General features: G+C 39.8%; 1 protein-coding gene across 1 annotated transcript in view; it reads left to right on the top strand.

Moving 5' to 3' along the window:
- Positions 1 to 20,358, top strand: part of col4a5 (collagen, type IV, alpha 5 (Alport syndrome)) — a 57,884-nt gene extending 37,526 nt beyond the window's left edge. Inside the window, exons 35-49 of the mRNA XM_037688387.1 lie at positions 1,019 to 1,158; positions 1,252 to 1,378; positions 1,661 to 1,840; positions 1,921 to 1,971; positions 2,061 to 2,246; positions 9,470 to 9,603; positions 9,925 to 9,997; positions 10,108 to 10,179; positions 10,299 to 10,427; positions 11,999 to 12,097; positions 12,285 to 12,497; positions 12,597 to 12,774; positions 12,853 to 12,967; positions 15,991 to 16,163; positions 19,309 to 20,358. Coding sequence (XP_037544315.1) covers positions 1,019 to 1,158; positions 1,252 to 1,378; positions 1,661 to 1,840; positions 1,921 to 1,971; positions 2,061 to 2,246; positions 9,470 to 9,603; positions 9,925 to 9,997; positions 10,108 to 10,179; positions 10,299 to 10,427; positions 11,999 to 12,097; positions 12,285 to 12,497; positions 12,597 to 12,774; positions 12,853 to 12,967; positions 15,991 to 16,163; positions 19,309 to 19,405 — 1,967 coding nt within the window. The 3' untranslated portion in view covers positions 19,406 to 20,358. The remainder of the gene's footprint in view (positions 1 to 1,018; positions 1,159 to 1,251; positions 1,379 to 1,660; positions 1,841 to 1,920; positions 1,972 to 2,060; positions 2,247 to 9,469; positions 9,604 to 9,924; positions 9,998 to 10,107; positions 10,180 to 10,298; positions 10,428 to 11,998; positions 12,098 to 12,284; positions 12,498 to 12,596; positions 12,775 to 12,852; positions 12,968 to 15,990; positions 16,164 to 19,308) is intronic.
- Positions 20,359 to 23,261: the final 2,903 nt, after the last annotated feature.

Genomic DNA, 23,261 nt, shown 5'->3' with positions numbered 1-23,261 from the left:
ATGTTTTTGGAACTAAACAGAAAAAATATCCTGATGCATCTCAATAATCCAGTGCATCCAGTCCCCCGGCACAAACAGAGTAATGTTGTGTATGCTGTTCAGTGTCAGGAGGGCTGTGATCAGTCTTACATCGGGGAAACTAAACAGCCACTGGCCAAAAGGATGGCCCAGCACAGAAGATCAACATCATCAGGCCAGGATTCTGCGGTCTACACTCATCTCCAGGCCAGCGGTCACTCTTTCAAGGATGAAGATGTGCACATCCTGGACAGAGAGGAACGATGGTTTGAGAGAGGAGTAAAGGAGGCCATCTTTGTGAAAAGAAATCGTCCATCATTAAACAGGGGTGGAGGCCTCCGGGTTCAACTGTCCCCCTCTTACAATGCTGTGATTGCTAGTATCACTCAGCCCTCTGTGAACAGTAAACAGCCATCAGTGTGCTAATGACCCATTGTTAGGCTGATGGTCCTTCTTGAGCATGTGATCAGCTGGTTTTGGTTGTCAGCAGCAAACTGGTTGATCCACTCTGAGAAGGTGCGATTTAGGAGACTGAGCTGAAAACAGCACCTCAGACTGAGGAAGTCTCTTGGATGAGAGACGAAACGTTTCTAGATTTTTTTGCTTTGTTTTGTTTTTTGCTTTTTTGAATGTCCAGAGGACCAGATTGAACTTCTTTGGATAAACAGAAAAAAAATATGTGATTCATTCATTCAGCCTTTATTTGTACAGGTTAGTCTCACTGAGTCATGAGGACTCATTTACAAGAGAGACCTGTTTTAAACAACACCACGGATAAGATACACACAACAATAAACAGCCATAAATGCATATAAAATGAAACGTAAATAAAGGTAGTGATATAAAACAAAAAACAAGTTACATTATGAAACGGGGTACAATACTAAAAGCAAAGTGGTCCTAAGACTGAGCCTTGTGGTACACCACTGTTGACAGTTAAATAACTGTTCTTAATGTAAACCTTACCAGTGTTTTATGTTCTTCTGTAATATTACCACAGGACCTCCAGGCCATAAGGGTGGAATTGGTTTCCCAGGTAGGCCAGGACCCTCAGGTCAGGCAGGAATTCCTGGCGCCCCAGGACCTAAAGGTGATCCTGGTTCTGCTGGTGTTGGACCACCGGGTCTTCAAGGACTGAAGGTCACATTTTCAACTCTTTTACGTGTCTTTCTTAGCAATAGCTTAAAGGTTTTCAATGTTGTTTACACTTCTGTTCTTGTTTACCACTTGTAGGGTGAGCCAGGTCAGCCAGGATACCCTGGAGGTCCTGGTCTGAAAGGAACACCAGGACAACCTGGTCTCCCAGGTTTGCCAGGCATATCTGGTGAGAAAGGTGACCCAGGCCTCCCAGGATTCCAAGGTAAATATGGAAGTTTGCATGTTAACATTTAGTGAAAAATGTGTTTTTGTGTCTTTGAGGCTTTTTTAATGGCTCTTTAGAATTTGTATATTTACAAGTAGGCCTGTTTAGATTGGAAAGAAAAAACTGGTGTTGATTTAAAAGGAACATTTTACATGATGTAACACCAAGAGGGAAATATGAATTGTTTTAGAACCATTGTAGAAGTGTCTACTTGTTGAGTTTCAATGAAATTGAACATGAAATTGACTCATCGATTGCTTAAATGTTCTCTCCTGTTAGGCCCCACTGGTGTCCCCGGTCTCAAGGGTCTTGATGGTGTGCCGGGCGTCCCAGGTCTCCAAGGAAACCCAGGTAGACAAGGAGAATCTGGTCGATCAGGACAACCTGGACTACCTGGAGAGAAGGGTCAGCCAGGTCGAGATGGGATCCCAGGACCAGCTGGAGTCAAAGGAGAGCCAGGCAAGTCCTGGGTCATGTTGAATAAATGTTCTTCTGTCAAATTAAGTCTGGCTCAATTATGTTTTATTTTTCCACTTTAGGTATTCCTGGTTTTGGTGGTCCAGGCCCTTCAGGGCTTCCAGGTCCACCAGGTAAGTTGCCACCCATTGTACTGCACCTACACACACAACTGTTGTGACTTTTTCTTCAATAATTTTTCTTTCTGGTAATATTTTCAAAGGCATTAAAGGAGACCCTGGTCTCCCTGGTCAGCCTGGCGCTCTAGGTTTTCCTGGTTCCAAAGGAGATCCTGGCGTGCCTGGTGCCTCAGGTCCTCCAGGTATTAGTGGCCCTCCAGGACCTCCAGGGCTTCCTTTGCAAGGCCCTAAAGGTGTTCACGGACCCCCTGGCCCACCCGGAAGAGGAGGTAAAGCACCTGAACAGCTTTTTTTTATTATTATTATTCTTTGCACTGCTAGAAATTTCTGCCTGGTATTTGATGCTGGAAAACAGAAAATTATGAAAGTAGTCGTTTAGTTTTGTTTTTCAATGATTGTTAGGTATTGTGATCCAGTTCAAAATACTTTTATATTTTTATATCCAACCAGCGAAAACCCAGGCAGAAAATGGCAGAAACTAGGGCTGGACAATATGGACAAAACTTATCACGATATATTTCTTAATTTCGGTTGATAATTATATAATTCAATATCGATATAAACAACATGAAAACCTCAGAAAAACTGTACAAACTGTACAAATAAATTAATGTTCACCTTTCCTTTGTATTTAACCTTAAAAAAAAAATTGAAATCACTGTCAAATAAACAGAAAACTCTCAACTTTGTCAATATTCATAGTTTTAACTTTAAACAACAACACAACCCAACAACCCATGCAGCAAACATTTGTGTTTGCTGCATGGGTTTCTCTTTTGATACAGCTGGGGGTGTTGTTTCAAAATTTTATTGTGCGTCATCTTCTGACTCAACATTTTCTATCGAGTGGAAACTCTTCAGATGGAACAAGTTAGTTGTGTTTCCACCACTAGTTGGAACAACTCTCCGTCACATTTTGCAGCACACTGAAACCTGCAGTTTATCGGATCTTAGATAGCCGAACCACTTCCACACCGCCAAATTAGTTTTTAATCTCTTATCAGTTATGTCATCTGCTTTCTCTTCGCTTGTGAAAGCTTGTTCAGTCACATTCTGACGGTCATGGGCACTCATTTTGAAGTGTAAACTTAACGTGCGTTGGAGCTTTAGCCTAGCCCTAGCCTGCTACCGCTAACGCCTTCGAGCTGTGGTGTACGTCACCACACACTTGCATAGTTGTGTCGCGGCTTTTTCTGTTCGGGTTGAAACTGAAGCGGCCGCTTCAACCTGAACAGAAAAAGAAATGCGTCAGTGAAACGCTGTAGTTATATAAAAATATCGAAAATGTGCTTAACTCATATCACCGTTATTGAATAAAATTATATCGTGATATATATCAATATCAAATTATTGTTCAGCCCTAGCAGAAACTTTACTTTAAATAATCTTAATACGTTCATCACCATGTTTCTTGATTTGCATGAATTGTTGTTTCACCAAACCAACAAAGGAGCCATGTCACCGTCACACGAACCACAACTTCTCACCACATGTTGGGGTGTCCCCTCTCTTACACCAGTCACCGTTTTTCACCAGAATTTCACCAAGTCCAAAAAATGTGTATATTTTTCACATTATTGTGTCACATCATGTTTCGTCACTCCCTTTTCCTCTTCTGTTGATCCCCTCTTTATGGGCTGTGTAAATGTAACGTGTTTGGTATTTATGGATTTTATTTTTTTGTTTTAGGAAAATTTTGATTTTATAGAGCAGAGTCACGCACAAACTCTATAAAACTCTCAAAAAATATTTCACTATTGATTTAAACAGAGATTTTATCCCAACTCTTCTGTCATTTGTTTAGTGTGAAAGTACACGAGAGTTTAGAGTTTGTGTCTGGCTTTGCTGTTCAGACTGTGTTTAGTTCCACAAATCAAGTCATCTGCATGAAGACCATTTCTTCAAACACACATGTACATATATTGACAACAAGCCTCACATAGTGTTTGGACAACCTAACACACTGGAAAGAGAAGCATACATTTTTACTTTATTTTTATAGGCAGTTTAAATGCCACAAATGTATCTTCAAATAGAAACTTGTGAACATTTACATTTTAAATGGTCAAACAAATCACTGCAATTTGCTAATATTGACTTCTTAGCCAGCATATACCGTACTTTTCACTGCATAATTCACACATTTTTGCATAAATTAGCATGTCCTGTGACTTATTAGTTTTTTTTCCCCATATTTTAACCCAATTTTTGGCTGAGATCTGACAATTTCATTCATTGTGACATGGAAAATATTGAGCACTACCATTTTCAGCCACTAGAGGGCCCTTGAGTAAAGTGGCAAGCCAAATGTCTCATTAAAAGGTAAAAGTCGCTATTAATGAGACACTTGGCTTGCCATACAAACCACCTTCATCTCGCTCCAGAACTCCTGTAGAAAATGTCAAATCAGCTGCATTTCACTGCGCCACCCAGGTGAAATGCAGCTGATTTGACTATTAAAGTGCATTTATTAAGGGAACGTTCAACTGAGACAGACCTTTACTATAATGTTGAGCAAACAAATAATTGTTTTCAAGTGTTAAACTTATTAAATTCTTGTTAAAGTCCTCCCGTGCATGCCCCTGCAGACGATTTTTGGCACAACACCAGCCCACGTTTCCGGGTGGTCAGCAATGACGCATAACAAACGTGACGTGTCAGCGGTGATGCATAATGGATGCGACTTATACGGCGAAACAACTTATTTGTTTTTTCCCACTTCATTAGACATATTTGGACTGAGCAACTTATACGGCGGAAAGTACGGTACATGGACATTGATCAATGTGACTTATGTTTAAATTTTTTTCCCACCAAATCAGTTCATGTCAAATTTAGATATTACTGTACTCAAGTTTAGAACAGATAATAGTAAATCAGTAAATTGGGCATAATTGGAATAATTCAGTTCCTAAAACAGATGCTCCATAACTGTGTGAGGCCTGGCAAAATAATAATAATAATGTGTTTTATTGGATGGTAAAACAATGCTATGAATTCTTGCTCCATGTTTTCTGTGTATTGGCTCCACCCACTGTGGTGTGGCCCCACCCACTGTGGTATGGCTCCGCCTTTCCATGTGGCAACTTTTCCGTCCGACCTCGCAGGCCCCTCAGGTCAGATGAACAGCGTCCAGACTTCTCTTGCACGTCTCTCACTGCAGCACTGAATTCTTTTTGACCCACTGCCGGGGGAAAAACGTTGAACTCGAAAACTTCTCACATCACTGAATCTTCCTCTTATTTCCTGCTAACGAGTCTGTTCTCTTACTTTCCATGCACACTGATGCTAGGATAGTCCACTTGTAACAAGTAAGCATGTTTAAAAAAGAAACTTTCTAATGAAAATGATGCATTTGAAAAGTTTTTGATGAGTACTGTTTTGCACTTGAAGCATGTTAAGATACGTGGTGTCAAATTTCACTCTAATATTCAGATTTTAAAGCACCATGTAATTCAAAATACACCAAATTACTAACTCACTTAAGAGTTTCAATCTAAATAGTGTCACATACATTAATACCAGATATATATATATTGCCATATAATGGGTAATATATTTTGAAAATACTTGATTTTCATTTAATGAGTGTTGTTAGGAAGCAGAATGGAGCATTTTTCATAATAACCAGTGTAAAAATTCAGTTAGTCTTTTTGCATATAGCTTCAGTGGTTCTCAAACTTTTTTTTTGTCGGGCCCCCTTAAGGAGCCCCAGGCCACAAAACAAAAAATTTAAACTGCGCAAAATACTCAAATATCCACCAAGTTTACTTTAATCTTCAAATCTAAGCCCTTTGAGTGAAATTATGTGATTTTAAAGCAGAAATCCGTCAGTCTGGACAATAAAACCAGCCAGTTCAAGTCATTTTGATAACCTGTGCTGAAATTTTTAATATGTCACCCACTTGATTATAAACAAGTTATATAAAGGCTAAAAGATGAGAGTGTTGTTATATTGGACTTTAGCATGGCTAAATGGACTTGAACATAAAATAACTGCACGATTGGTAATTATTATAGGAAAACAAATTCAACAGAATTGATTCAAAAAGCATAAATTATTTAACATTTATGATAATTAAATGGGTTACATTTATCACAGTACAGTGATGTATGGTTGTAAACATAAAACCAGTTTAGTGCATTTAAATTGCAGAAACCATTTGTGTGTGTGTTGTTGTTTTTTTGTGTTAATCTCATGTTATTTTGAAATCTGCTGATAAATATGATCAACTACGATCATGTGACACTGACGCATACACAGAGAGAAACTCATCAGCATTTTTAGAGAAGAACATAAAAGGTAAAAGGAGACACGCTTTCGCTATAATCTTACCTACGCTGCCAAATTACTAGGTCCATCACTGAATCAATTCAATTACAGGAGTCCCTCATTTATCGCGGGGGTTACATTCTGGAACACCCCCCACCTGCAATAAGTGAAAATCTACCAAGAAGAAATTACATGGATTTCTGAGTTGAAACATCAAACCAAAACAGTTCAGTCAACTAATAAACTTTTACTTCAGTTTAGTTGATTTAAATTTATTTAGTAAGATAATGATAATGCTTATTCACTCAACTTAAAATTTGAAATTGAGTGAGTAGTACAGTAATGCCTTTTTACTCACCAGCTCTGCAAAACACTGCAGCTTGGTTCCGGGCCGGCTCTGTTCCGGGCCCGGCTCAGTTCCGGTTCGGCAGACCTACCCAGCCTTGGTCCGGTTCTGATCTGCTCTCTGCATCCACTGAGTGCTGAAGTTACTAAGAATACTGTAAGGACCGAACTTTTTCCAATCAGATCAAAAATTTTCCCTCCAGCAGAAAGCAGCTTTGCCTTCTGGGTAATGTAGTCCTTTAGACTGACAATAAAGTGTAGGCTTATTGAGAGGGGGAAAAAAAGGCGGTGCTTTATTTATTTATTTTTTTATTATGTATTTATTTGTTGGGGCAGCACGGTGGCGCAACTGGTAGAGCTGCTGCCTCTCAGCGAGCAGGTCCTTAGTTCAAACCCCGGTCCAGGGGCCTTTCTGGGTGGAGTTTGCATGTTCTCTCCGTGCATGCGTGGGTTTTCTCCAGGTACTCCGGTTTCCTCCCACAGACCAAAAACATGCATGTTAGGCTGATTGGTAACTCTAAATTTTCTCTAGGTGTGAGTGAGATGTGAATGGTTGTTTGTCTCTGTGTCCTTATGATGGGCTTGCGACCCGTCCAGGGTGTACCCCGCCCCTCGCACAGTGATTGCTGGACATGGGCACTGGCGACCCCCGTGACCCAAAATGGAAGAAGTGGGTAAAAGATAATGGATGGATGGATTTAGTTGTTGTGTACAATCTTACAGTACTGTACTTTGAAAAATCACAAAGAGCAAGTTCGCAAAAGTCGAAGCGCGAAGTATCGAGGGTCTACTGCATCGTCATTTTACATTTTGTCACCTAGTGTTTAAGAAACAAAGCACTCATTTATTCAACATTTATTTGATTAACACTAAAAGAGTGTTTACTTGCTTGAAACGTCTGAGAGCAGTTTAAAAATGAATAAACAACTAATCCAGCCTCACTTATATCTAATAGCTACCTTCACTATAATCTTTGGCAAACAATCATTGTTTGGCAACAAGATCTAAAGCAGAGACTCGCAGGCTGTGCACGCTCCTGCGTGCACCTGAACACTTTTTGACTCGTCTGTCCTGCAGCAACAACAAAGTGAGCATCGAGGCGTGGAGGAGAACTCTCCACTCAGCTGGGTTGACCTGAAGCTTCAGCACATTAAATGTGACAGACGTCTTCGTATCGTTAATAAAACATGAATTAACTCAGTTTAGAGATCCTTGAATAAAATCTTGATTTTAAGCATGACATACCTCTCATTTTTCCAAACGTCTGCACTTTAAAGAAAAATAAACATATTAATAGATAGATTTGTTGTTTTTGTGCGTCTGTAAAATAGGTTCAAGCTGCAACAAGGTGTTGCAAAGTTAGTTTAATCTGCAACATGTTTTGGCCGGAGGGAAGAAAAAAATACTTTCAGCGACGTCTCGCCCCCTCTGGCATGGCGCCAGCCTCCCACAGTTTGAGAACTACTGGCCTAGTCTTTAGAAAAACAATGTATTTTGTTAGAATCTCGTGAAAATATATCTGCAGTTGTGGTAAATGTATCACAGCAACTCAAAGTAATCTAGACGGCTCCAATGTGTTGTAAAATGCCAATACTGCAACAACTCAACATTACTTCCTGCTTCCGTAAAAAGAACAGTCTGGCTTTTGTTTCTGTTTCTATTTTTGTCTAAATCTGCTCTTCTTTTTTTGCCCTGTGACAACAACCTGCTTTACCTTGGAATTCTGGGAATCCTAGGTCCTCCAGGTTAGATTCAAACGGTTTCAATGTTTGATACTCATGTTGTGGTCAAAAGCTCTGAACAGGGCTTTAGATGAACGTTAAGACACTCTGGGTTTAAATGTGTCTCACTTTGTATTTTGACCTTGTCTTAACTCTACAGGACAGGCTGGATGTCTCACGCAGGACTAAAAGACATAGATACATTTTCACCCAGCGCTACACTGTTTTACAGGCTTATCTTGAAAAGACATTCAGTCCCACGTTGTGTAGGCTTTTACAGCAACAAAATATGCTTTTGTTCATTTTTTTTTTAAAGCCTGTATCTCACTGGGCTTTGACTGTTGGTGACTAGTTGGAGGAACAAAACCTGGGATTGCACTGATTGGGTATTTACGACATTTACGTACCTGTGTGAATAGATTGCAACGTTCCAGCAACTGACATTATATTTCAATTTGATTTGCATTTTCTTCTCCAGTTTGATCTTCTTGTTTCCAATAAGTCACAATATGATTCCATACGTCACTAAACTCCACCAAAGCTTTCCCACATTTCACACATGTTTTGACACAGGAAAAGTACTATGGGAAATTCAGAGACAACTGACTTTATGTTTGAGAAGAATTTGTTTGGTAAATTTTTAAGCAAGTTAAAAATTCAGGTGACGAGAGCAAGGCCCTGTGGCTCACCTGAAGAAACTGAAGACCTTTTTTGAACGTTTTAAGTAATTTTGTAAACTCCCTCAAGAATGTTGGTTGCTTTTTGTCATCAACAGTCGCCGCAAAGTGAGAAACGAGCTTTAGTAACAGATTTGATTAAATATTGGAGGGGACTGCAATATTCTACAGTTTCAGCTCTGCCATGAGATATTTCTGAGCTAAATCAAGCATCTGAATGTCTTTCTGGTTTTTATGGGCTTTTAACTATCCAGACCACAATTTTTAATACAATGTAGTAATTTTTTGTTAGATGTAGAGTTTCTCAATAGCTCAAAAAATCTGTTAGTCCAAAAGTTTCAAAATGCTAAATTGACTTACCGTAATTTTAATTGAACTGTGTGCACTGTAGTTGCTAAAGAGAAATGTAACGAATTCCAGACTTGGTGAGAAAAAAATGCCAAATATAACTGATATTTTAACATCTCCATCTGTAGGTCCGCCCGGCCCAGAAGGTCCCCGTGGACTCCCAGGAAGTGGCGGTGTTAAGGGAGAGAAGGGTAATCCTGGCACTCCCGGACAGCCTGGTTTTCCTGGACAGAAAGGAGATACTGGGTTTTCAGGAGTTCCGGTACTATTTTCTTTTTCTTTTTCAAAAATTGTTTTAGATCATTGGTTTATTTTTGAATAGTCAACAAACCTAAACAACAATAATAATAGTAATAATAATGTGTTATGTTCTCATGTGTAGGTTTCCATACAATAGCGATATTGGCTCTCTGCATTTAACCCATCCACCACCAGGTGGAGCAGTGGGCAGCTATTGAAAGTGCCCTGGGAGCAATTTGGGGATAGGGTGTGCTGCTCAGATGATGTGCCATGGGGATCAAACCTGGGACTTTCGGGTCAAGCTAGACTCGAGAATTTACCGTCTGCATTTCTTTCCTACAAGGGCCTTCCTGGTATTCCTGGTGCCCCTGGTGTGAAAGGAGACATTGGGACGCCTGGTGTTCCTGGATTTCCTGGTTCGTTCACAAATATCTTTTTTTTGTGAAGTCTGTCTTACAAAAATGGACTTGAGTCTTGGGTGATCATTGTAGACACTGCAACGGCATTATATTTTCATTTCTCCCAGGAATAAAGGGGGATCCTGGAAACCCCGGCTTAAGTGGTCTTCCTGGAGATCCTGGGAATCCTGGAAATCCTGGTAGATGAACATACAGTTTTGTATTTCTTGTTTAAAAAATGGGAACCTCAATCTTTTATACTAACAGATCAAATCCATTAAGAAAAAAATACTTATTTTTATTCTTTACTTCTAACTAGGTCCTCCTGGTGACCCCGCTATACCACCACCTACGCCAATTGTGAAAGGAGATCGAGGACCCCCTGGTCTGCGGGGCTTCCCTGGGCCCCAAGGCCCACCTGGCTCTCCTGGATCTGAAGGATCTATAGGTGGGTCAAACTGGGTTTATATGCAAGCTGAAAAAGAACAAATAAGAATATTCAGTCCAGTCCATTAGATTCATGGGTTGCTCTTTAAGATGCTGCAAATATACTTTCATGGTTTATACTTCCTGTCTGTACTGATGAACTCAAGAGGGAGAACGTTGTTGGCCTGTTGTACTTCTATAACATCCCTCAAACTAATGAAAAATGCACAATATTGTGTCCTTTACTACAGTTTACAACTTTATGCTAACATGTTAGCACATGGACATAAAGTCTTTCAAAACAGACTAATTGTTGACTAAATGTCCAATTAGTTGTGCATAAGTTTCGTTTTAATTGTTACAAAAATAATTATGTTTAACTTCAAACGTGAAGTTTTATCTCAAGGTATTCCATCCTAGTTTATACTTTTTACACGCCCAGTAATTAAAAACAAAATCCAACAAAGTTAAGTCAGGTCCTCTGAACAGTTTCTTTTTGTTGAAACGTTTCGACTTTCAACCAAAAGACTTCATCAGTCCGAGGAGCCACAATAAACTCAGTCTTATAAATAGCACCTTCATAACCAGTTTGATGGTGCCAAGATGGTTTCTGGAGTCCTTCCTCTCCTCTGTCGACTTGGCAGCAGAGAGGAAACGTTTCAAGAAAAAGAAACCGTCCAAATAGCCTGACTTAACTTTGTTGGATTTTTCTACCTGGCTTATTGAGCATGACTCAGGATAATTTCACAAGAACCTTTTACAGGTTTTCTAGTCTCTTTTTTGGCACAATGGAAATTAGGTTAGGAATATGTTAACATAAAAGCTACACCACTTTAGATATATTTTTTTACATTTATTTCTCTATGAAAAATTCTGTCCAGACAATTCAAACCAAAACACTGCAATACTGCGACAGGCCACTAGGTGGGGCAAATGTTCAGCACATTCAATAATAATGTAAAAAATTACAATTTCACCTTTTATTTTTTAAATAATTTTGGATTACATTGGTAAAATAACACAATTTGTCAAAAAGTGTTTGTAACCTGATAACTGATTCCGACAAATGTGCTGATTCATGCTCAGTAATCCAGGTAGAAAATTTTTGAAAAGTTAAGTCCGGTCCTCTGGACAGATTCTTTTTAGTTGAAGCATTTCGTCTTTTATCCAAAAGACTTCGTCAATCTGAAGAGCCACAACAAACTCAGTCTTATAAATAACACCCTCACATAGTGGATCAACCAGTTGGCTGATGACAACAAAAACTATCTGTTCACATAAAGGAGGACCATCAACCTAACGACTGATCGTTACTGCCCTAACAGCCACTTGCTATTCACAGATTCCAACATTTTTTTTATAACAGCTTTAATTGTTTTTTTTATTCCTCCAAATATTGATTGATTATCAACCAACAAAAACTGATCAACGAAACCAAACATTTTGTCGTTGCATCCGGCATTTTTTTGTACGTTAACTCAACTTGTCAAATTCTTAACTTGGAAAGGGATTAGTTATGGAGCTGTTTGTTTTATTCTTTATTTTCTATTTATTTATTTTTAACCACCCCCACCCTACTTCCCTCACCCCCAGGCCCACGTGGTGAACAAGGAGTACCTGGTAATCCTGGTCCCACTGGATTCAATGGCCCACCTGGGAAGAAGGGAGACTCTGGACCTGCTGGTCAGCCTGGTAAGCAAAGCTGAGCATCCTAATAGTTTATAGAAAAACACGACCTAAATAAATTTATTGATGTGGTCATTTGTTTTTGACTAAAATCACATTATAGGTAATTTAGTGACAGTAAGTTTTCTGTAGGAGACACTTTCTGGGCTCTTTCAGTTCCTGTTTTTGATTTATGCCTTTCCTGTTATCTCAGGTCTGCCTGGCAACACCGGCCCCCCTGGACCAGATGGTGTACCGGGTCCCCCTGGTTTTCCTGGCTCATTCTCAGCAGCCCATGGTTTCCTCATTACCAGACACAGCCAGACTGATGAAGTGCCCTCGTGTCCTTCTGGAACTCAGCTGGTCTACAAGGGGTACTCCTTGTTGTACGTGCAGGGCAATGAGAGGGCACACGGACAGGACCTCGGTAGGATAGGCCTTTATTTTGTTGAACTTTTTATTTTACTTGAAAGAAGGATCAGAAAACAACATTTCAGCAAGTAACCTACGTGTGTTCGTCTTCCAGGCACAGCCGGCAGCTGTTTGAGCAGGTTCAGCCCCATGCCCTTCATGTTCTGCAACATCAACAACGTCTGCAGCTTTGCGTCACGTAACGACTACTCCTACTGGCTGTCCACGCCGGAACCCATGCCCATGTCCATGGAAGCTGTCACCGGGGCCAACATCGAGCCGTACATCAGCAGGTAGGGAGGGAGGAGAGAGGAGGGGAGCTCCGTTATTTGTAGGAACACACCTAATGTTTAATCTGTGTGTGTCTTCAGGTGTAGTGTGTGTGAAGCTCCAGCCATGGTGATCGCAGTCCACAGCCAGACCATCCAGATCCCCACTTGTCCTTCAGACTGGGAACCTCTGTGGATCGGATACTCCTTTATGATGGTACGACTCATGCAAGCACACGTACTTTAAACGACAGCCAACACATCCACATAAAAAAATTAGTTTCAGCTGAAACGGGCGGTAAATTCTGTTTCAGACTTTGTCTTTTTAGATCGCTGAGAGGATGGAGTCAACTTTGCCTCTAGTGCACACTGACAGAAGACTATACAGTAAAGTCAAATAATAAATGCAACACAGTAGTCCCTCGTTTGTCGTAGGGGATCCGTACTCTGAAGCCCCGCGATAAGTGAAAAACCGCAAAGTAGGAAGTTTAAGTTCAAGTACAGTAAACTATATATTAAGGCTTTAGAAACTCTTCCCACACTCTTGGAACATTCTAAACTCTTAAACCTATGTCATTTTAACAACATATGTTACTAAATTTTACTTACTAGCTCTGCAGAACAGCAACAGCTCTGGTTCCGGTCCAACTCTGTTCTGTTCTAACTTGGTTTGTTTCTGCAAACCGATCCTGCAGCAATGAAGATCACAAATCAGTCCTCTAAACTCTTAAAGCTACTAATTTTAACAACATACAGTACTTATATGTACAGGAGCTACAAAATTTTACTTACAAGGGCTCTGCAGAACAGGAGCGGCTCGGTTCCGTCCGACCCGATAGATGAAAAAAAGTCCCAGCACTGAAGCCCACTGCTGCTGCTCCAGGAGCAAGGCTGCCCAGGATTTAGTCCACCACCTCTGGTCTGGTCCGGACCAGCACTGCATGACCAGAAGCAGGCTGAAGCCTGCAGCCATCTGTTCCCTGCAGCTCCCAGGATCCGGGTCACAGTGAGTCCAGATCAGCTACTTAGCAGTGAAGATGCAACTTAAAGGATGAGTTCAGCTTCAGAATTATTTGTGACTTTCCTGTCAGTTCTGTGATATTATTATCGTTACTTCTGACTTTACGTTGCAAAACTTTCCGTTTGCAGCAAGTAGCTATTGGAAACAGTGTTGACTTGAGGGAAGTGAACTGATGGCTTCTGGGTAACGTAGTTCTTTAGATTGGCAAAACAGTAAAGGCTTAATGAAAAACAAAACAAAATGGTGGCACTTTTTTTAAATAATTTTTTTTATTATGTACATGTACTGTACTTAAACAAACCGCAATAGAGCGAGTCCACGAAAAATGAACTTGGAAGTAGCGAGGGTCGCAGTTCAATTAAAAAAATATATAATAATTAATAGCTGGGGTGCAAACCTTGGTTCACTTTTTTTTAAAGCAACAGTAAGTTTGCATACTTTAAATCTGCTGACATTAATTTTTTTAAATGTTTTGTTGTATTCCACATTATTATATACATTAAAAAGCAGGGTTTCAACATAATGGAAACTTCATTATCTTAAAGGTTTACTGTGATGCTAGTAATCAAAGTCCAATTATCCAAGGAGACCCAGATCAGCAAGACTGAATATCTTTTGTTGTTGTCCCCTGTCACGGAGCAAAGAGGGGGATTTGGGAGTACCCTCTGTCCGTCTGTATTTTGAGCATGATAGCGTCAAAAATAAGCAACTTATCGACTTCCAGTTCAGTGTGTGGCTACATCTAGGCATAAGAAAGTTTTCTAACAAAAATTGGGTTGCCATGGCAAAATCTAATTTTGCTGCCACCATATATGTAAACCTACCAAGCTGGATAACTTCAAACATTAGAAACATTTTGAGGTCACTTTTGAAAATTGCGTTGCTTTCAAAATCTTAAACGTATAGTCTCCTCAAATGAAGTAGAGATGCACGATATTGGGTTTTTGGCCGATATGCCGATATGTTAAAACTTATTTGGCCGATACCGATATTTTCGATATTATATACTTTCCTTTGTCAGAACATAGCGCACTTATTTAGGCTTATTTGTTACAAAAATTGTGTAACAGCTGTAAGAGCTGGTGACATATATTCGGTAACAGCCATATGACATGCATAGCACTTTAACTTGTATTAAATGAAAAGTGTTAAATGTTATTTATTAGCATTAGTCACCTGTGATGCTGACTCACTTGTGGAGGCTTGTTCCAGGTCCCTAGCTGCAGTGTGGGATCCTCTGCTCTCTTGTGCATGAAGGACAGACTTTTTAAGTTCAAAGTTTTTGTCTATCCATTGTGCCGTAAGACTAATCATGCTAACGGGGCTAACATGACGTCCAAATGTCTGTGGCTCACCCAAGTGCTATCGGCTATTAGCTTCTCAATGATGTCAGAAATGACAGCTTGTAACTCGAGTAAAGCTACGTTGGAAAAATATCTCAGACTGGGGACGATGTAGCGAGACTCAACGTAGTCCAAAAACAACAATCTTCGGAATCCAACATCCTCACCAACAACAAAAAAAAAACTTCTACACCGCCAACATTTTTAATTTTCCTCTCCACCATGAGATCAGGTAGGCACGCATGATATCATCATGTTGTGCTGGTGCTGCAGGCATCTTTGTCACTGGGTTGTCATACAAAAACATCGTCTTTTATATCGGTGATTATTTTGATAGGAATGGCCCATGTCCAATATTGAACTTTAACGCTAATATTGGCCTATACCAATACCAAACAGATAATATTGTGCATCCTTAATATGAAGATTAATCAATGTGGTGGCCAAGGTGAGCATGAGCATTGTCCACCCCCCAACTCCACCATTGTGCTCGGTCATGGAAAACAGCTCCCTCCTCTCACCATCGCTCTGTCCTACCTTGGACAAGCAAAACATAAACTGCCTCTCCTCTTCTCCTTGTATAACTCCTGCCCATTTGAATATCTTGCACCAAAAACATTTAGGTTTATGTGAATTTCCTGTTGAATTCCAGTCCAGAACAGTGTTTCACGTTCACTGTTTAAATCCTTCGGCGATGGGGGACATCAACACACTGCTTGTTTTAAATTATACTTTTATGCTGATTCATGTTTTTTCTAGTCATCCAACACAAGTCCCACAAGTGTAGACATGTCTAACAGAGCACCAAATTTTCCACATCGATGCTTTAGAATGATTTTTAATGTGAAAATATCAACACTTGTTTTTTCCATCTAGCACACCAGTGCAGGTGCAGAGGGCTCTGGTCAGGCTCTGGCCTCCCCGGGTTCCTGTCTGGAGGAGTTCCGCAGCACTCCCTTCATCGAGTGCCATGGCCGAGGCTCGTGTAACTACTTCAGCAACTCCTACAGCTTCTGGCTGGCTACAGTGGAGCAATCTGAGATGTTCAGGTTTGTACCAACAACATGATTTGGTGATTACAGGAGCTACTAAGATGCTAGAGTAGATGAACAGAACTGTTTGCTATCATAACAGTAAAGTCAGAGGTTTTATGACTGAAGAAAAAAAACACTAGGACCCCTATACTTGGTATTTCACTATTCTCATTTTTCCATTTGTTTAAATGTATCAGTGCCAACTTGTGTATTTTTTTTAATTATATGCCCATCAAAAGATGGGCACTTTATGCTATAGTTTCCTTCGTTTGTACATACGTATGTAAACTTTCTCTTGTCCAGGCCATAACTTCTCAAGATAATTAAATAAAATGTTATACACATGCGCATCATCATTGGACAGTGTCACGTACACTTTCTTTCAACCCAGCTCCAAGGTCCAGATCACAAATCAAGCTTGGCGAGAAACAAAAACGAGCTTTTGAAAAACGCTCTTCCAAAGTAGAGAGTTAAAAACAAAAAAACTTTTATTTCAATTAAATTCAGTTTATTTATATGGCTTATGTACAAAAATATTCACATACATTATAAAAGCCATTTAGAAAACGTTATGGGGCCGAGATGGGATAGAGGCAGGGCAGCGACTCGGGACCCGAAAGTCCTAGGTTCGATCCCCAGTCATTGCACATCTCGTGGTGTCTCTGAGCAGCACACCCTATCCCCAATTTGCTCCCCGGGGACTTTCAATAGCTGCCCACTGCTTCACCTGGTGGTGGATGGGTTAAATGCAGAGAGCCAATTTCACCATTGTATGGGAACATACAATGATGAGAACACAAAACACATTGTCTATCGTATTGAAGGGGGTGGGGGGCAGAAGCTAGAGAAGGCAAACCTATGATCAGAAGGTCGCCAGGTTGACCCCTTGGAAAAGTCTATCTGTCCTGAAAATCTATCAGATTGTATTAAGAACTGCTATAAAAATAATAATAATTTGAAATGTTTTCCAGGATTTGTCCTGATTAGTCATGTTTGACAACACCAAAAACAAAAAAACACACACAAAGACAAAAATAAATGTGGGGTTGATTAATTCCAAGCCAGGAACCTCTAGTCAGTCAGAATCAGTTTCATTGTTTGTTTGTTTTTAAGGGGTGAGGGAGTGGGGTGGGGGGACAGTTAAAATAAATAATAGTATGCTACATGATGCCTAGTACCAACTTCAGCTGACTTGGATTACAAACCTTTGTATGACTTTTTTCTCCCAATAGGGATGTGCAATATGGCATAAAATTCGTATCTCAATATCTATTGTGATGGGTGGCGGTAACGATATATATCATGATGTTGTCGGTTTAAAACTTGGAAATGAAAAAATAAAAAAGCATAGGGTGTCATTTTGCCAGTATCTATTTTGAAAACTGCTATACCACAAAATAATCTCAATTAAGAAAATTCTACTACTGGGTCCAGAGAGTTTTTAAATAAAAACAAGTCAAGTATTAGGCTTCTTTCTTGTAGTGCAAAACAGTGAAAAAGATATCAAATGTAGTTTTAGCCTTATGTTTTAAACTAAAGAATATATTGTTAACTCGTGTTTGCAGTCTTGTCACATAAGAAATGAACAGCAACCCAAACCCCACAAACTGTGCAAATTACATTTTTCTGCTCATCGTCTTGACTGTTTACCAGGTCCAAATAATAGACATTTTTCCTCCTGCCTTTTTAACAAGCTCCTCCCCTGCACTCTCATCCATGCTGCCACCTGCTGCTCTCTGCTTGCTCTCTGCTTGCTCTCTGCTTGCTGTCTGCTTTCTCTCTGTTTGCTCTCTGCTTGCTGTCTGCTTTCTCTCCGCTTGCTGTCCACTTGCTCTCTGCTTACTCTGTGCTTACTCTCTGCTTGCTCTCTGCTTGCTCTCCGCTTGTTGTCCACTTGCTCTCCGCTTGCTGTCCACTTGCTCTCCGCTTGCTCTCCGCTTGCTCTATGCTTTGATGCCAGCCGATTACGTTATCAACAAGCATTACTGCGGTTAGCTGGTAGAATACAGATCTCTATAGGCTAAATGTGTATAGTTTCTACCGTGTACCATATATATCATGCATTCCTACCTCCCAATATTATCAAGGTTCAAGGTTCTTTGTCATTCGCATCACATGTGGTACATGAGGTGGAACGAAATTGTGTACTCAAGGTCCCAGATACATCAAAAAATAGCAAACATATAAAATATATATAAAAAAACAGTATACAAGGATCTAAGACATACGCTAAAAAATAATAATGTAATATAATATGGTATATTAAACAGCAGCCTGAACATGAGTCTGTTGTGAGCAGATGTGCATGGATATAGCAGCTTAAGGTAAGAAATCAGCCGCATGGATAATCAGCAGCACAGATAAAGTGTTAAATATCCAACTAAATTGTAATTCCAGTGATTTTTCTGATTTGAGTCTAACAGTCTCAGGGTAGAAGCTGTTCCTCAGTCTAATGGTTCTGTACTTAATGCTCCTCAACCTCCTGCCTGAGGGGAGCAGGGCAAAGACTGTGTGTGTGCTGGGTGAGTGGGGTCCTTCATGATGCAGGTGGTCCTCTTCCTGCATCTGGAGGTGTATATGTCTGTGATGGTGGGGAGGCTGACTCCAACAGTCTTCTGTGCAGCCTTCACCACTCTCTGCAAAGCTTTTCTTTATGCAGCTGTGCAGCCTTCATGCCACACGGTGATGCTGGAGCACAGGTTGCTCTCCACTGCACACCTGTAGAAGGAGGTGAGGACTGAGCTTCCCAGACCAGCTCGTCTCAGCCGTCTGAGGAAGTAGAGTCTCTGATGAGCTTTCTTGATCAGGCTGGTGGTGTTGTTGCTCCAGCTGAGGTTGTCATTCAGGTGCACACCCAAGTACTTGTAGCTGGAGACCACTTCCACCGCAGATCCTCCTATGTTCGAGAGGGCATAATCATTTCCTTCATCATCTTCACATTGATGTGAAGGTTGGTCTTCCTGCACCAGCTCTCCAGGTGTTCCACCTCCTGCCTGTAGCTGGACTCATCACAGTTTGTGATGCATCCAACCATCGCTGTATCATCTGCAAATAATAATAAGAATAATGCAACTGTTTAAAATCTACTTTCCAAAGAACAATGTCTTATTATAAATCTCAACCATTTTTCATTAATCCATCTTTATTCATCATCCTACAGGAAACCGCAGTCGGAGACCTTAAAAGCGGGTAATCTACGATCACGCATCAGCCGCTGTGTGGTCTGCATGAAGAGAACCCCTCACGACAGGACGTAATGTCTCAGGGCAACAAGCAGACCCACCGTTGCCAGTTGACGACCCAATCGGTAACAACATATTACCTTACGAGATGACGGAGGACAAGTTGGAGAGGTCCAGTCGACTTCTGACTTGGAAACAAGGTGGACTTCCAATGGTGCATAGTCTTCTGGGGAAAAAAATCTAGAATTGAAACAATGGTGCTACTGTGATACACAGCTTGGAAAATATGCAAACTGACTTAAATAATCTTATATTTAGTCTTTGTTTTAAAGTACCTCAAAGTAAAAAATAATAATTTTAAATTCCGATAAATGGTGCCATGATGGATGTATGACAAGAAAAGTGCATTTTTCTTTTTTCCCCCCACAAATGGGCAACTTGTTTTTTTCTTTAAACACCTTTGACACGGCGAGGAAAATATGTGATTTTGTCCCTTGGTTTGGTTCAGATTCACGAGGAGGCGATGGTTTTCACAGTTAACAAATTGGCACTTTGACTTTGCAACATCCAGGACGAGAGATGCACTGATAAGCTTTCCTTCATGAGACTGACCGCCACCTTCTGGCGTAGCTCTTCATTCTCACTCTTCCTCCTCTGCTCTCATTTTCTGTCATCTTACGTTACATTTTGAGACGCTAACTCTGCTGTAGCCCACCTGCTAATCACCTTCAGATTTTTTTGTGTGTAAGTAATGAAATGTGTATATTGTGTAAAACTGCTTTTGTTTTTAGCGTATTAGGGCTTCAGTCGTTGGCTGTTCATTACGACAGTTTTCTGTTTTGTTTTCCAAAGCTTACACACTGCTATCATTTATTTTATTGCTCATTTCTTTATACATCAACTCAGATATTGTACAAAGTAAGGCTTTTATGAATGGAACAGTATTTTATACATAATAAATATATATTTGAAAAAGATAAATACAACTACTGTATTTGGCTGTGGGGAGATTTAACTTATAACCATATGGCAGGCATTCATTTGCTCAAAAACTGAAATGCAAACGCTTTTTTTTTTTTTTAGGATTTAAAAAAATCTCATTCACTTCAACCTCTTAATTTCAAGATGTAAAATGAATAAATGATGGCTCAAATAAAGGCGATTTGCTTTTAGTCTGACTAATGTTACAAATAAATGTGCAAAAAAAAAAAAAGGCAAAGAATCAAATGTTGGAGTTGATTATAAAACCACTACGTTTGTTGCGTGTTCCTTAACATTTCCAGGTGCTGGACCTTGCTGTAAAAACAATGCTCCGGAAGTTTGGAGTTGACCTTTTCACCAATTCTTCAAAAGCCCGATTCAAGATGACTTGAATTCATTAATGTGTGAAACTGGTTCTGGTTGTTAACGCTTCGCCACGTACAAATACGATTTGTTTGTTTTAATCGGGCTCCCAAAGCCAGAACTCTTATCCCGTAGAAAACACCCCAAAAGTAATCAAAGTCTACCGGAGCATTTCTACCGGAGCTGTTTGTGAAGGGGAGGGGGAAGAATGGAGAGAGGGGGATTTTTCTGTGATTTTATTATTTTCTATTTTTTCATAACTGCTAATGTTGTCAACCTTGAATGCGATTACGGTTGTGTATTTGTCTTGTGGTTTTTTTTTTTTTCTCCTGTTTTATGTTATTCAGATGATGTTATAAAGTTTAAAAGACTGAAATAAATACTATGTCTTAAAGTGTTGTCTTTTGGAAAATGTATGTCTGTGACCAAATGAGAAATACAGTAGTCCCTCAATTATTGCGGGGGTTACGTTAGATCATGTTCAAAACTTACTTTTATTTACTTGAGTGATACAGTCATCAATTACTATTTTTCCGGTAGTTGGGTTGCGGGGACAGCGTGTCCTGAATCCTCGGGGTCTCCTCCTAGTTGGACATATTTGGAAAACCTCCCTAGGGAGGCATTCAGGGAGCATCCTTACCAGAATAAGTGCATAGGTGAGGGTAGGAACATGGACCAACTGGTCAACGGAGAGCTTTAGCTTCAAGCTCAGCTCTCTCTTCACCACAATGAACAAGCCCAAAGTCTGAAATACTGCAGAAGCTGCACCAATCCATCTGTCATTCTAACGCTCTATTCTTCCCTCACTGATTTGTGTTTGAATTTAATAGATTTCATGTTACTCCTTTCAAACTAGTGGTCTTCTTTGTCTCATATGTCCAGAGCGGTCCTTGTTTTTCCTTTAAACAGAGGTGGACAGCCGAGTCTTAGTTCGAGGAGTGGAGTGCCACTGAAACAAATTTTCAGTCTGTATGAAAGTCCATTCACTTCCAAGTGCTCCTAGCTGTGGCTTGCATTGTTTTGCGTCCACAACAATGAATTTGATGTTTCTGTTTAAAAATCCCCCGTTTGTCTGCATGAACTCAGTTCATCAGGGCCTGCCTACAGGGGGCGCTCATGACATTTCAGTTTAAATTTACGAGAAAACCATGCATTTTGTATGCATGAATGTATGTTTGAACATTATGTATGGAAATGTTATTTCTATATGCGAGACATATCTTTGCACATCAAAAATCTGGGAAAATGCTGGGAATCTGAAAACTTATCTGTTGATGCTTGGATTCTAGTATCATTTATTCCCTCTGTACATAATATATGCATCCTCACTGACTGGCTATGGAGGCCTTTAAGTATCTGATATACAGTGGGATTATTATTAGGAATTACTGCCGTGTGCATGTACCATAGGACACAGTATACTTACTGTCATCTCTGAATGTGACTCTGCCTGCCATCTAAGATGAAAAGCACTGAGTGTTTTGTGTGACAGAAATACAGTACCTCCTCAGTGGTGTAGTCTAAGTGATACACAGGTAAATGGAGTATACCCACTAGAAAAGCTTAAGAATTTCAGTATGCCCACTTAAAAGTGCCCAATGATACATGACATCATTAGACACGTGTCACTGATACGTCAAACAGCAGTTAAATGCTTCCGTAACAATCAGTATACAGAGCTTGTTTATTACATTTGCTTATCCAGCAAATTATTGTAGAATTAATATTTCTATACTTACTACTTAATACTTGGAACATGTTTTGCTTTGATACGGTTTTATAAATCCTATAACATGTTTTTAATACAAAGTCAACTGTTGTACAAAGCTTGTCATACATTTATTCAAATATAAGCATCAGCAAAATTTGGAAATGTTCAATATGCTTAAAAATCAAAATAAATTGATGATTACATTGTACTAACCAGTGTACTTTGGTTTCTAAGCACAGTATACGGACCGACCGTGGTAAACTTGGTTTTAAGTTGGACATTGAACATTTGCGCTCTGTGGCTTCAACAATGTCCAATGTCCAATGTAAAACTAACTTTACCGCAGTATACCCACTACAAAAATGTAGACTACACCACTGTACCTCCTGGAATGTCGGGATTTAAACAGGGAAGAATTTGGAAAAACGCCAGGAACTTTATTTTTTTTAACAATTTGTAAGAATCCTGATCTACTCTAGTGTTAAGTTTTTATTACCTGCTGTCATGAAATTGCCCATGTGCGTATTTTTCTGCCTTTTGTCAAAGTATCTCATGAACCAAGTGAGTACATTTTAATGAAACTCTTAGAAAGTAATCATTGAATATGCATCTACAACTTTTTGGAGTCAACCTGTTTAAAGATGATCACAACTACAAACCGGATTCCAAAAAAAGTTGGGACACCAAACAAATTGTGAATTAAAAACTGAATGCAATGATGTGGAGATGGCAAATGTCAATATTTTATTCGGAATATAACATAGATGACAGATCAAAAGTTTAATCTGAGTAAATGTAACATTTTAAAGGAAAAATATGTTGATTCAAAATTTCACAGTGTCACAAATCCCAAAAAAGTTGGGACAAGTAGCAATA

The sequence above is a fragment of the Nematolebias whitei genome, chromosome 1 (assembly GCF_014905685.2).
Source record: "Nematolebias whitei isolate Nwh7 chromosome 1, NemWhi1, whole genome shotgun sequence".
NCBI classification, from domain to species: Eukaryota; Metazoa; Chordata; class Actinopteri; order Cyprinodontiformes; family Rivulidae; genus Nematolebias; species Nematolebias whitei.
The sequence above is the reverse complement of the archived record's forward strand: the minus strand, read 5'-3'. Positions and strand labels throughout refer to the sequence as shown.